This window comes from Pagrus pagrus (genome assembly GCF_965226575.1).
Source record: "Pagrus pagrus genome assembly, chromosome: 7".
NCBI lineage: Eukaryota > Metazoa > Chordata > Actinopteri > Spariformes > Sparidae > Pagrus > Pagrus pagrus.
The window spans coordinates 21795041-21810265 of NC_140191.1; the positions used below are offsets into that span (position 1 = coordinate 21795041).

At 40.4% G+C, this 15225-nt stretch overlaps 2 protein-coding genes across 4 annotated transcripts in view; one reads left to right on the forward strand and one right to left on the reverse strand.

The window, feature by feature from the left end:
* The window catches only part of dnah5 (dynein, axonemal, heavy chain 5), a 101247-nt gene extending 98934 nt beyond the window's left edge, over positions 1 to 2313 (reverse strand). For all 3 annotated transcript variants that reach the window (XM_084357286.1, XM_084357285.1, XM_084357284.1), the window contains exon 1: positions 1703 to 2313. In XM_084357286.1, the coding sequence (XP_084213412.1) occupies positions 1703 to 1792 (90 nt within the window). In that variant the 5' untranslated portion in view covers positions 1793 to 2313. The remainder of the gene's footprint in view (positions 1 to 1702) is intronic.
* Positions 2314 to 3647: 1334 nt separating this feature from the next.
* Positions 3648 to 15225, forward strand: part of triob (trio Rho guanine nucleotide exchange factor b) — a 119607-nt gene continuing 108029 nt past the window's right edge. The window contains 1 exon segment of the mRNA XM_084357287.1: positions 3648 to 3921. Coding sequence (XP_084213413.1) covers positions 3852 to 3921 — 70 coding nt within the window. The 5' untranslated portion in view covers positions 3648 to 3851.

A 15225-nucleotide genomic window follows, 5' to 3' on the forward strand; every position in this document is an offset into this window, starting at 1 on the left:
ACCTAGATGTGCAAAATAACTGCCTATGGTAAAGTAAAGCCAATGTCAATTAATAAATGAATGAAAAAATATTGAGAACCCCCGGTGCACCCAAGGGATATAAGATTAGAACTTTGATCACTTTAGAAAACCACAATGTATCTTTAACCTATTATTTCTAGTGTTCCCAGTGTTTTTTTTATTATTTATTTAAATGTTTTTAACTGCACAAAGATAAAATGCTAAATCTGACTGGTTGAGAGATTGGTCGGCCACTGTTATCAGTTGATATTCGCTCTAAATAGTTTGATGGTTGTCTCTAAAAAGGCCGTTCAGAAGAGCAGATTAGATAAACACACAAGGCAGTTTATCTACACTGGGCTCGAGACGAATGGTGTCCTACTTCCCCCTGGTCAGGGATGACATAATGTGTTTGGAACAAACAGACTATCGCTTAGCAAATGACAAACGGAATGGAGCGCTGACAAATAGAGTGCGTGTTCTCATGCTGTTACTATAGTAAGTCCAAAGTCCAAAGTCCAAAGCTGTCCTCATACTTGCACCATTGCGCCTCATGTTTAGTTGATTTTCAAGGGATAACCCAGTAAACTCTAGGTTAATCCTGCGATTTGGGTAGGGCCAGCAAGCCCAGGGCTAAAGTCACGGTGGGTTCACCTTGGAATGTGCTGGGATCATGCCAGTGTGAAAGCTTTCTTGCCTGGGGTTAATGAGTTTCTTAGAACGCTTTTAGCCCCGGGCTAAGTGTAGTGTGAAAAACCTGGCTGTCTACTTAGCATGAGACCTACTACGAAACATATGACAATTCTGAAATGCTCCTGGTTTAACGGTTTAACGGTCCATCCATCCCCTCTGTCACAGATGACTGGCTGGCAGAATGTGTTGCACATGTAACGCTGGCTGAACCAAGAGGGCACTGCAAATCCGTATTGAAAATTGGCAGGAGTAGCACTAGTTAGCTGTTCGCAGCTTGAAAGCAGCAGACTGCATTTGGCTGAGGGAGCTAGCTTACAGCAGAGCTAAATACACAGCAGGACTGAGAAACAGAATATTTTCCAAAGTCTGTGTTACTAAATTAAAAAATTCTGTGACCTATAATTATCACTGTGACATTTTAAAGGCATTTTTACTATGCCACTACAAACAATCAAGTATACATGATAATAAAAAAGTAAAGAAACAACATTTTAATCTGTGATTGGTATCGGCTGATATTGCCTCCAGCGACTGGTGACCTCCAGAGCAGAACACCCTTAATCGTATGCATGTCATGAGAAAGAAAGCAAGATCTGATTTTGTGTGTACTGTAAAAATGCAAATATGCTTGTTGAATGAATGCAAATCCATCTCAATGAAGTTACAACAATCCACACATAAATTAACAAATTAATCCCATCGGCATTATAGTGCCTTTGTACAAATATCAAACCAATCATAATAACCATATGCAAATAAGCAGATGTGTACACAGAACCAAACCAAAGGATGAAATTAAAAGAATAAAAGATGATGGACTGATATAGTGGACTAAAAGAGGCTACCACACTCAGGCCACACAGGAATAGTAGATACTCCTGGGCATAAAATTCAGGGTCTCAATTCCCTTTGGATGGGAGGGACACTGAGAAAACTCTTATAGACCCATGTTAAAAAAGCCACATTGTCATGATTATCACAACTAGGTTAAAAGCGTTTGAGTTCAAACCTGGATCTCCTTGAGTGACTCCACGGGGACAGAGGACTGGGTGGGTCTGCTCCTGTAGCTGACTTTGGTGAGTCTAGAGCTGACGGACATGGCTCAAACATTCCTTCACAGAATTGCCTCCTCTGCAACCGAACTTTGAATGTGCAGCTTCGTCCACGTCGAGTAAGGCGTCTTTTCCAGTTTAGGGGAGCAACTTTCTGGTATCTGTTTTTGTGTCTGAGCGGCTTCCACGAAACACGTTTTTGCCACCAGCAGTGATCGTGTGTGTTAGCTGTTTCCATGGTAGCGACACGTTTGTCAAAGGGGTAGCTGGTGGGCTGGCCCCGAAAGAAATGTATAGAGAGAGCCTCATTTATTTATTGGCTTTTTTTCTTTCATAGAAGTGTCTGAAAATACTAAAACCTCTAGAGTTTAAAGTTGGCTACGAACAGAAAGACAGATTTATCTAGCTAGAGGACCACTAATGAACGCCATGGGACAGCTCAAGTTGTGTCACAGAAGAAATTCGGTCCAGGAAAGTGTTTGTTTTTATTAGTTACTTGTTTTATATCAGCTTTTCTACAAATGCATGCTATTTGTGTACTCCTCTAAAACAAACAAACAACCTACTCGTCAAGGTAAGTGACTGCTTACAAAAACAAGTTCTTGCCCATGTTAGCTCCAAAATAGCAGATAGCTTTTAAGCTAGCCAATTAGCGCTAGCGTTAATTAGTTGTTTTAGTAGTTTGTTTTTTTCAAAGGTAACTATTAATTAATTGTTGGAGATAATTAAGTTTTAAGTCGTTGCACGGCTATAGTATTTCCGAACGCTAACAGTAGATTTGCTTTTTAAAGTCTTAAATAGTTGGGCTAAGCCACAGCTAACGCTATCTTAATAAATCGCTAATTTACCAGATGCGCTTGCCTCTAACACAGGTGCACCAATTAGACTGATGACGTCACAGACCAAAACCACTTAAAAGGTAGGCTATAACGACGGTCTAATAATACATTTATTTAATTATTCCCTGTTTTATTAGGCTCTTTATTTATTTTTCATGTCATAGGATTAAACGAGGCAAACTGAAGTAAATGTAATACTCTTTGAACGTGTATCTTACGCTGCATAATGAATTGCAGTACTGGTAGTGTCATGTGGATCCGTTCGCAGTTGCTGACCCCTCCAGAGCAATTTGTGAACAAACCCCTAGATGGCAGCAGTGCATTGCTCCTCGTTCAAAGGACTGAGCTGCAGCTGTCAGAGAGAACTGGGTTAGATTTGTGGGGCAAATGACCTCATACTGTAGCATCATCTTCATCACTAGGAGAGGAAGATAGAATTAAATAATCCTTGCCCCCCGTCGTCATTTTCTCCCCGTTATCCACCGAAAACACGTAATACTAATTAGTCATTAGTGGCAAAAGAGGTCTTAGCCTTATGAACAACTTGAAATCATACATTAACTGTGAGGAAACTAAATGATGCAGCACCAGAACTCAGTGACCACATGGGGATATTAAACTCGCAAGGTCTCAGCTGTGATGGCCTCTATAATAAGGTTAACTGTGATAAGGACTGGTACTGCTACACGTGTAAGAGAAAAGCGGGGATGTGCATGTTGTTTTGACGTTATGACATCTCCCATAACATCTGGGTTTGAGCCATTAAGGCATACAATCCTGAAGAATGACTCCCACGCAGCCCGCATCAGCACCGCAGTGAGTGACGCTGGGGGCTGCTGATGTGCTGTGGCGCACACTAAATTTGGGTGGCGCACAATGCACCAAAACCCCCCGAAACGGAATCCCAGGATATCCCACCCCCCACCCACCACTCGAAAAGGAATAGCCCTCCTCCCTCAGTCCTCATCCCCTCCTCTTTTACCTCCGCCTTCTCCCGCTATCACCCCCCTTTCCTCCTCCTCCTCCTCCTCCTCCTCCTCGCCCTCACGTCCCAACTCGGGAGCGCCGCCGATCGGTCGCCTGGATTTTCCCTTCTCGGCCAAAATGGAGGAGGAGGTCTCTCGCTTAATGAAGGGAGCACAGATTGTATGACCGGATCTGCTTCAATGAAAGGCTTTAGGATCCGCTTTTGCCGATAAAAATCTGTTGCCAAAATAAAAACCCTTTGAGGATATCTATCGCTATTTCTGCACAAGCGACCGCAGCCATGAGCGCTGGAGAGGGACTAGATGAGGCTGCGAAGGACGCGGCAGACATAGCGGCGTTTTTCAAATCCGGTAAGTCGGGAAGGGGCGAGTCCGGCTCAGGGAGAGCCACAGTAGAGCCTTCGGTGTGGTCACCGGTGGTTCTGCCACATTGTTGCCAAAAATGACAATAACCACTGACGGCTTCCATGGGCGAGATGCGTGCTGCGCGTCGGACGTGCTGGAGAGATGCGCACAGCTTGTAGTTATTGAATACATTTTTGTGCACTGACTTGTCATTCCGCAGCCTTTGATGACAACAGCTCGAATAACACCTCCTGAAATATGTGCCTTTGATTATTAGGCAGTGACCCCATTTTGGGTTGGTCTAAGTGGGCTAAGAGGTGTGGATGGTTACAGCTCGACCACAGTCTGTCTCTCAGGCTGTACAAGTATTACGACGGCGCAGGCTGTATCCATCACGAACCTTTGAATGTGGGTCGAACATTTTTTGAATTAAATGTCTGTCTTCAGGCGCGTGTAGATTAAACAATCTCCTGGGACCATGCATCACTTTGAACCAAGGTCTCTCAGATGTGATGCACGATAGAGGCTAGGCCATGGACGCACGTATGGGCAATAGGTTGCACTCAACGCACTGGGCCTGTCTGATATGATGGCATCAACCTCGCAAATAGGGATAGGCCTGCCTACCTTATCACTCTGCATCCAAAACATAAACACCCTTTAGGAGGCTGAACTGGTGCTTGATATCTGCCAAGTAATAACATTGGGGGACTTTGTTATGTAATTTTTTTGTGATATTCTTGCCAGGAACATAATTATCTAATGTATAGTTGTGGGTGCAAGCTGTCATTACATTATTTGATCATTATTACCCTAATGGTAATGATTTACCGGTCACATACTGACTTTGTAAAATGATGGTGAATATCTTATTCCTTTTAGCTGTGATATTGGTACATGTCTTTCCCCATCAACATAATGTTTATTTTGGCTGTTTAAATCTGTATAATATGCATCTCTAAGAGTTTTAAAACATTGTATATGGCAAGTTTGAGAGCTGAAACTTTTCATCATTGTGTGTTGATAGTGTTTTTCTTATCCTGGCTTACACTTTCCTGGATATATACACACAATCTAGCCACCACTTTTTCTTACTTTATAAAATACCTCTTTAACTCAATCTGACACAGGCATTAGGAGGGCTGGGAGTGCTATTGCAGCTTTTGGAAAGTTAAACTTTATAGCAAAAGTCCAGTGTTTGGAAAGATGTTGCCACCATTAGAGCGAGACCACCTCTGATACACACCAGAAGAAGCAGCTGTCTTTCTCTCTCTCAGCTGTTTCTCTCTGTGACACCTGGTGCCTTGGGGTCTGCTGTTCACCATCTCCCCATATTGCACACATGCAGGAACACACAGACAACATTTGCACACATCCACCTAAGTGCATATGAATCAATACATTCAGCAGTGCTTGCATGTACACACACATACTCAGGTAAACTTCTCATTTTTAAACAGTCTGTAATTCACTTTCTTTCAGAAAATGCCTCTGCCAGTCAGACGGTTAGGAATGTTGTCAAAATGGATTGTATTCAAATGCTACGGTCTCTCTTACGGTTGGTTGGATGCCTGCCAATGTATTTTCCTATAGCTGTGTTGTATCAGGCTGGAAAGTTGGCTCACTGAGAAGTTGGACTGCTTGGATGTTTATATAGCGGCAAATGCAGTTCATACAGTATTCATGATGGAGACAGAAATAGGTTATGGCCTCAGGAAACTTTTATAAGAGACTGTGATGAAGAGCAAGTATGGAAAAAAAGGTTTATGTGTAGTTAAAATGGAGAACAGAACTAAATGCTGAGTGAATAATGTCAAATATAGCTGCACGTCCCCAGCTAATTGTCTAAAATGTTTCTAGTCATCTTGTTTAATTAATGTGTTAGCTTTCATATTACTCTCTCTAATGGCACACAAAGATGGAAAAATACAAGCCACTACATATCAATGAATTCATTCATTCATTGCGCTCAATGTGCTTTTAAATTGGACTGTACTCTCCCTCATTTGTTCACTTATGTAGCAAACTGATAATATTCTCATCACTTCATGTCATTTATTCAGTTCATTCAAACATGTTATTGATCTTATTCAGTTATTCAAGTCTAACACTGAAAACATTTTATCTGTGTCATTGATTTCTTTACTCTGTTTAAAGTATGAACAATCACATTTACGCACACATCTGCAATTTGTCCAAACATGGTATGATATGTCAGTCATACATTGGCTTATACATGTGTATCCTAGTCTTTATTGTAGTTTAAGTGTGAAGGACCAGCAGTAATGGCCATCCCGCTCCCTGTAGCCTCTCCAGCAGGCTCCCTAATTGCTGCCAGCTTGTTGCATGTTGAAATCTTGGCACACAGCTGCTCATCCTAGTTGATCCCAAGCACTTTATTTCTGGGGCTCTGTGTATGTGTGAGTGTGGTTTGTTTTTCTGGGGCTCTGGATGCACTTTGGTGCCCTAGATAGTCAGTGAGGGCTAGAATATGGCTGTTTCTTCTCCTCCACAAGAAAGTGACTGACTGGCTGCCTGAGTGGCTGGATCACAGGCTGAGAGGCTGACTTAGTGAGACGCTAACTTAACTGATTGGCTGGATGGCCGATTGTGAGTTTGCAGCTACTAAGCTCACTGATTGTTTGGATGATTAAACTGAGATTTTCATCATAGCACCAAGAGTTTCCAAGTCCTACTTTTTGATCCTGCACTAGTTCGTCACCTGAATGGATAATATTATCATTGGCCCTTGAAAATACTTGATGTTCCTCTTTGCTTGATTATATTCCGTGAGCAGATGGAGCTCCATCTCTGAGTCCCACACTGATGCTGTGGATCACAGCTCAGCTGCTGAGTCACTCTCCCAGGTTGCTCATGCCATGACATAAGTCCAATCCTGGAATTGTTGCAACAGGTCAAAGATGAGGAAAATTCTACTGTATTCTTGAACATTTTGAAAAAAGAAATGTCTTTAAGCCTTTTCTATAGTGTCATGCTCAGCTGTCTAGGTATATCTTTTAGAGGTGTGGAAATTTCTCAGTTATAAGATGCATTGCGATGCAGACGTAAAGGTTCTGAATTGATGCACAGACAGAGCATAATCTAGAGTCTACAGCTAATGCTGACTGTTTACTGTTCAGCCTCAGCTGGACAATAAAGTTACATCGCGATGTTGATCCCATGCTTTGAATTGTAGGCAGACATTAGGCTAACATTATGTAGGAAATATGTCGGAGGGAGGCAGAGATCATCTCCGAGTGATAAAAAAAAAACGGACATCTTGGGGGGTGCAGCAGAGTCAATAGATGCCATATCTTAAAGCCGCCATGTTAAAACAATAGTATTGTAGACAAACGTGTGAGGCACTGCAGATGGATAAATGTTTTGTTTTTGTAATGTTTATGTATTGAAAAGATGCAGCTTTTATTTTGTAGACTGCTGTAGTCTGATTATTGGAAAGACTTTCTGAATAAAAGGGGAATTTAAATAATGAAAAAGTAGCCATGTGCAGTAATATAGATCATTGAGGTTGCTATACACTGAGATGCATCAAAGTGCATCGTGATGCATCGAGAATCATTTTACATTCAAATTGTTGGCAGCTGAATCGTAATCGAATCGTGAGGCCAGTGAAGATCTTTCCAGCTTTCCAAGTGATTGCATAACAAACCTTTTTAAGCATGGGAAACACATAACATAACATTACTATATTTAGGTGTTTATAAACAGCATAATCAGTTCACTATTAGACAAATAATATCCAATTCTGTTTTGAATACAGTTGATCAAAGTACCCATTTTCTGCCTGGGTTTTTTTATTTGGACTATATTCAAGCATTCTTCAAAGTGAGGCATCTCAGTCCAATAACATACTGCTGATTGCTGCAAGCCCACGCAGGCTCAGCAACATGTCCCCTGTGAACTGCTGAAATCTTGGGTAATTTGTAATCAAGGCAAGTTGCTCATAACTAGAGGTTTGCCTAGTTGTGGTAGAGTCAAGAATTGCATTGGGATTAGTCTGGAAGATGCTGTTGTCAAATACCTTTCAGCAGCACTGGCATGGACAGCGTGAATTCAAGTAGCTTGAATATTTGGGTGATGTGTTAATGTTTTGTGTCAGGGTTTGATTCACTGTCTATCAATATCTTTTTCCCAAAACCAATGTTTTATTCTATACTACCCTATTGTATGTCTGCGGTTAAATCATAATGAAGAGCAAACACATTACTGAACTCCCCAATAAATTAGAGCCTTGGCTTTATCTTTTATCCGACTTGACTTGTACAACTTTTAAACACAGCAATTTTGCATGCACATGACCAAGAAATGTTATGGTATGCTTATCTGGGTCTGTCCCCTTTAAGAACTTCATACACAGCACAGTCCTATCATGTCACATTCTGGTGTCATCAAAAGCGTTAATATCAGTGTCCCGTGTTTAAATTGGATGATGACATAACTGTTCTGTCACGAGCAAAGTGAATCACTCCATCAGTCCATCAAACAGAGTGGAACTTGATAATCGCTGAAACCAAGACCAATTTACAGGGCCACCTTTTATTTTTCTTATTTTCTTTCTTATTCTTAGTGCTGATAGTGTCTTAAAGGCATAGCTACTGTACCATATTTGATGGGTCAGCATACCTTAATGTGCAGTAAACCTTTGCAATGCAGTGCTTTCGTCTCTTTCTAATGGCTTCATGACAGAGCCATTAGCTCCACATGAGCTTAAATCATGCTGGCATAGAATGATGCATTACATCTTTTTGTGAATCGATGTCAAACATTGGAGCTCTATGGAGAGAGCCATCATTACAAAACCAAAAATAGCATTTGCACAATACTACATTTTAAAATAGATTAATTCATAGATAGTCCCTTGAGTGACATGTAATGAAGTTAGTGGGCCTGTGCAATAACATTATTGTGCAGAACTTCACTGTGAAACTCAATTTATATAAAGCAACCAGATGTACTGTATGCTGGAATAAGATTAAATAACTGTTAAAACAACTTGCGTAAGAGCCGTATCCTCAGTCATAACTACACCTGTTCGTCAGTCATTACACCCATGGAGTATAGGACTCAGGGTTGTTGCAAAGATCTACTATTTATTGTGCCAAACAGGCTCCTATTCCGTCCATTACTAATGCACACAGGCTTTCAGCTATACATGTATGAGTGTCTTGGTGGCCTGCAATGTTAAATAATAGATTTTTTTTTATACCAGGAGAATAATTGATAGGCAGTAACAGCATAAGTGATTACCTCTGCTTTGTCATTGTAGTTCTGTTGAAAATAATTATGAGACTCGCATGCATAGACTGGGTGGAAACCCCCTATGCTTTTATTCAGATTTGATTTTGTAGTTGGCCTAAAAATGTACACTAAAAGCAAATTGAAACAAAAAATGTCCCCAATTACTCTAAATAAACACTAGTAATGTTTGTTGCAACCCTTTATGCATGTTATATTTAGTAGCTTCTCATTCAGTGTACTTGCATCGAGTGTGAAAAAAAGACATCAGCATTAACAACGGCAGTGTCAGTATTGACAACGCAGTGAGCCATTTCCCTCTGTACCCAAATTGAACCCAGTGACCTGTGCCAGTCTAGTCTGTAATGAGAGCCAAATCACTGAGCAGTGATTCTTCATTTTCTTCCAGCACAGTCATTGTCGATGAAAGCATAACGACCTAATGTTATCTTGCATACTCAAGCAGAAATCTTATATAATCATGTAGATGAGGAAGAGGACTTCCAACAGGCCATGCAGTTTGCATCTTACAGTGTGTAATGTATGGTAAACAGTACAGATAGATAGAGAGGGGTGGATGGGAAGGCAAAGACAAATGTTTACTGAGAGAGGAGAAAAGCAGAGTCAAGAAAGGTAAAGTAGATGAAAATATATAGATAGAATATATAGATAGAGGGAAGAGAGAGTGAGACTTGGAAAGAGAGGACATGACATACTTAGAGGGACAAACAAGCCTTCACTCATCAAATTATAGAGCTGAGGCTTGGGTGGAGCACACCCTGCAAAATGTAGGCTACTCTGCTCTCCATGAGGCTGAAACCTTTCGGTTTCATCCAGGGGTAGCCTAATTGGCAGTTGGTCAGAGTTAAAGACTATAAGCTTGGATTGGCATTGCCTGCACTGCTAAATCGCCCTGGGCTTGCATGCTGAACTTAACCAAACGAGGAAAGACAGGACTAGTTTAACAGACATAGAAATCTGAAGTTATAGAAGTTCTATACTACTAGTATATAATAAATAGTCACAACCATTCTATTAATGACAGATACAGTACAAAATCATGAACAATTGTTTAACTAATTCTGCCTTCGCTTTGTTGTTCTGGGACTTTCCATTAGCTTGTTTGCAAGTTGTTTTGGCTTCTTTGCTTTCTATTGGTCAGTATTTTTGTTCACACGCAGGCACATTCTTTTGCGATCAGCATAATAATGCTTCTTCAACATTCCAATACAATAGTACGTCTTAACATTACACAAAGTAACATGATGAAACAGTGGCATTGTTCTAATGCTCTTCAAATCCAACAAAAAAAAAATACATAGATGTCATCACAGTCGTCATTGGCCACAACTGAGAGTCGGGAAGTGGTTTGCCTTCAAAATAGAGTGACAAATAAGCAAAAAGGGCTATTACATACTATAAATCATTGCAGCTGTGATCTGTGGCACCACACTGTAAAATAAAAATCATATAAAAATAATTTGCCATATATAAATGACTTAACAGTGTATATAATTTTGTTATTGCTACAAAATGGCTAAATCCAATCTCACCTGAATCAGATTTATTACAAACTACTTCTCTCATAAAATATTTTGTTCATCTTAAAATCATGAAATACAAATGGTCACATGGCTAACAAGCAGTTAGTAACATTCCAGGCCATTGTACAGTATGTGAGTGGCCTGATATAAAACCTTACTGTATGCTCCCAACATGGACCAGCTGTTGGGATGCTTGCTATAGCCTGTTCTACTTTTAGTGTTTATTGAAGAGTTTTATGGAGAAGACAACCAGGAAGGTAACGCAGCGAGGCAATTACCTATTTTACAGCCAGACCATGCTGATCGATCTCATCAGAGACTCTCGACCTTTTCGAGAGAGTCGTAATACACTTTACGGACATGTAAACCCCCTCCATCTCTACAAATTATTGATTGTTGTAAAATGTCATGTATATCTATGCCAGGGGTCACTTTGAAGACACAAAGGCAAGGACCCAGCCCTTGTTTTCTTTTAAGGTCTGATATGTAGGATTTAGGAGGATTTAAGGGCAGAATTGGGATATAATATTGATAAGAATGATTGTGTTTTTGTTGCCTTTAGAATGAGCTGAAGGCTGATATGAGTTATTGCGATATGAGACTACACTGTAGATTGTCTATGATTTTGGATATTGATATTGTTATGTTGTGATATGGCATAAGTGTTTCCTGCTGTTAGAGGTTGCATTACAGTAAATTTACGTTGTTTCCTGAACTTACCAGACTGTTCTACGTATTCTAATACTTGCCTTTACTCACTTAGTCATTATATTGACATTACTGATAATTATTTATCAAAAATCTCATTGTGTTAATATTTTGTACCATAGTACCGTAGAGTACCATTAATCATCCCAACAATATTGTTGCTATATCTATATTAAGTTATTTGGTCAAAAATATCCTGATGTTTGATTTTGTTGTCAAGTCATAGAATTTATGAAGTGCTGTTGAGGGGATTTCAAGATATTAAAATTTAAATTGTGTGTTTTGATATGGCCTAAAAGATCACTATATTTAAGGCCGCAGAGTCTGTCATGTTGTCGTACAGTGGCCTGGAAGGAGAAGACCGCTCACATTTTTTACATCTTTAGCAGTCACAGGAGGATAGGGTTTGACAAGGGTTTCACATGGTTGCAATCTGTTTGTGAGCATATCTAGATTACATCTACAGTAGATTTTACATGCGTTTCTACAGGTGCGTCTCTGTCTGGAAGCTCTTGCCGCTCATAATGAATTACATAGTTTCTTTTGTGTCACTTGCAACAACACGCAATAACGTCAAATCTAGAGTCATGGAAGTGCATCAGAGGAGCTGAGCACAATCCATGCTGCTACTAGCAGAGCAGAATGGAAGACAACACAGAGGACAACAATCGACAGTCACACTAAAATAAATTATCTGCTCCACAACTTGACAGTGTGACTGTTTTGGAGGGCGAGATGATGGATTTCCATTTCTCATGCGTCTGTGGTGGAAAACTGCGTCACCAGCGTACGTACTTGCTGACGCCTACGTCGTTACCACAGCAACCCATGCAGACAAGCTGGTGATTTCTGGAAGCAAAAATCCCAATCTGATCACTTTCAAATAATAGTGCAGTCAATATGACTTAAATATTTGATTTGAGAAACAAATCTGATTGGCCTTCCGTCTATACAAGGCTTAAATCCTACAAAGTGGACCTTTAACACAGAGAAAATATGCAGTATATTCGAGTTTGTTTGAACTCTAACGAAGCTGGTCACTGCAGTGGAAAATATGCAGATCAATGATATTACCTTCCTGATCTATACCAAATTCTTCAGTATTATGCAATATGCTATGAGAGATCATTCCCATTTTTTGTTATGTCGTCGACATAAAATTATGTGGGGGTGTTTATCATACAGTCTAAAACTAATCAAAGGAGTTAAATGGTCACCTCTGAGAAAAAAGAAATCGGTTGCAATCATTGAATGAGCCTCCGTATATGTGAAAGATATTGGCTGGCAGCTTTATGTCGATAATCAGGAATTCCAATAGGTTGGTAATGTGTTTGTTGGATGCTAAATGTAGCCTGTGGGACAGCGTCATTACCTCACAGACACACACGCGACACACACACATGCACAGAGGTATAAATCATTACATCCCACCCACGTCGCCCGAGGCCCTGGAAGCAAGGAAGAGGGGGATGGAGGAATGGAGTGTATGAACGAGGGATGAAGGGATAGGAGGATTGCGGGCCATAAAAATGGGCTGTGGGCTGGTCTGCGTGTCTCCTGCAAATCCCCCATCTGATAAGAGAGAAACCTCCAACAGTCAACTGCAGACTCCCACTCATTCTATCCTCTTTCATTCCTCTCATCACCCTCCTCCACCACTCTCCTACGCAGCCTTCCATCATTACCTCATACCTTGCCTCTGCTCAGGGTTGTCATATAATCAAATAATCTTGTCTTCTAATATCTGGTCTCCTGTTTGAGAATGTATGCCTTCCTTGTCTTGTACCTTTAATAAATGAGACATCCAAACAAAGATGATCAAATTTGCCTGACAGATTAACAAAAGTAATGATGGTCATGTTAAAGGAAAAAAAAAAACAGCCAAGTAGAGCTGCAACAATTTCAAACATTTGCTGGTTCCAGCTTCTTTAATGTAAGGATCCATTTCTCTTCTTTGTCTTCTTTTGTTGAATAAGCAGTCTTTAGGTTTTGGACAGTTGGTTGGACAAAAGAAGCAATTTGAATTAGTCACAAAACAGTTAATCAATTAATCGTGAAAATAGTCAGCAGATAAATCAATAATACAAATAATCATTACAACAAAGTGTTTTAGGTGTTTAGCTTTTTGGATCCAAAAACAAGGTTCTCTGGTTCACCAATAACTCAAAAAAGCAACTTCACACTATTATGTGTGTGGAACCAAAAGATATTTTAGTTTCAATAAATGAAGTAAGGAGCAGCAGTGAATGATAATATAGTTATCATTTTAACTTTCATTATAGACATGTTTTTAGCATCACTTGAGACCATTGTATAAACATATAAATTCACAACATGCTTCCTCCACATGCCTGATTCTTCCTTCTTCGACCTTTCTCCTCTCCCCTAATGACCCTACTGCAGATGTTTCAATCCCCTCGTTCTTTCACAGTTCCTCCTCTTTCTCCTCTCCCTTTCCCTGCAGCTTAAACCGAAGGAAGCATCTGGATCTGGTATCTGAAGCCTCCCGCAATGCTTTGTGCCTCCTTTTTTCAGGAATAGCACTTTGAAAAAGCAGCCACAGACTCATGAGGCCATGCCCGCCCATGAGTTCTGAGACACGTAGTTTTTTTTAAAGAACTTCCTCCTGAGAGATAGGTGCAGTGTCAGTAAGTCGAGTGTCGGGATCTGTGCTTTTTTTCTATTTCATTCACGAAATTGGTTAGTGAATGAGCCACAAGCTCCTCTTGTAGAGTGTGCAAGAATGGATCACCGGATTTCCTTATCAATTGTGTTGTGTTTCATACTTTTGTCGTTTTGTTTAGTTTTCGGGTGTTTTTGCTATCCATTTTTAATGAGGTTGATAGTGTTGCTAGAAATTTAAATAATTCATATTCTCTTTCACACACACTCACTCATGTTCAACTGAATCCTTCCCATTTCACATACCAGATGCATGAGCTACACTACACTTCTCTGCACTAATGGTATGTTTTGCTGTTACAGCAGACAGGCCAAGGTCTTCCTTCAGTCAGTATGAAAATAAAAACTTTGAAGAAAGCAGAACATGGACTCAGCTTTGGTAAAACCAAAGCACAGCCTGCAGTCTGTGTTTGCATATATGTGTCAGCTTGTATGCTGCCTGAGACTGCTTGTCTTCTGTCAACAGCTGTGCTCAGTCTGTCCAACAGGAACTGTGTAGTCTCTTTTTCCTCTCACAAACACACACACACACACACACACGCACGCGCACACACACACACACACACACTGTGTAACATTCTCTTTGCTTTGAAGACAGCAGCAGTCTCTGATCCCTGTCGCGTGAACAGTGCCAACCCAGTGCTCCTCTGGCTTAGGGAGGCTAAACTGCCGCTTGGCCTCTCTGGCTTCAGAAAAAATAGGCTGAGGATCAAACTTCACATCCCATCCTACTGTATTGGCTTGCACGAGCGGCTACCTTAAAATTGGTACAGTTTTAGAGGAATTACTGCCAATTCTGTTGTACTGTTGTAGCTAAATTGTTTATTTTGTTTGGTGTAGCGTCCACACATACAGTAGAGGTCAGTCTAAAACATGTTGCCAGTAAAACACTGAATGTGTGCACATCAAATGAAATAAAATTAATTACATAATTCACACTTCAAGACGAACCTGTGGGATAAAGTCCATATTTTTTCACTTCATTTTGAAGAAACTGGCCCTTACTTATTTTTCCTCTCTCCCTTCCTAATACAGCAATCACAGGTTTCAACATGTTTCCAAATCATACTTAAAGAGGCATTCCACTGTTTTCCACTTATGAACATTTGATTCCTCGTGT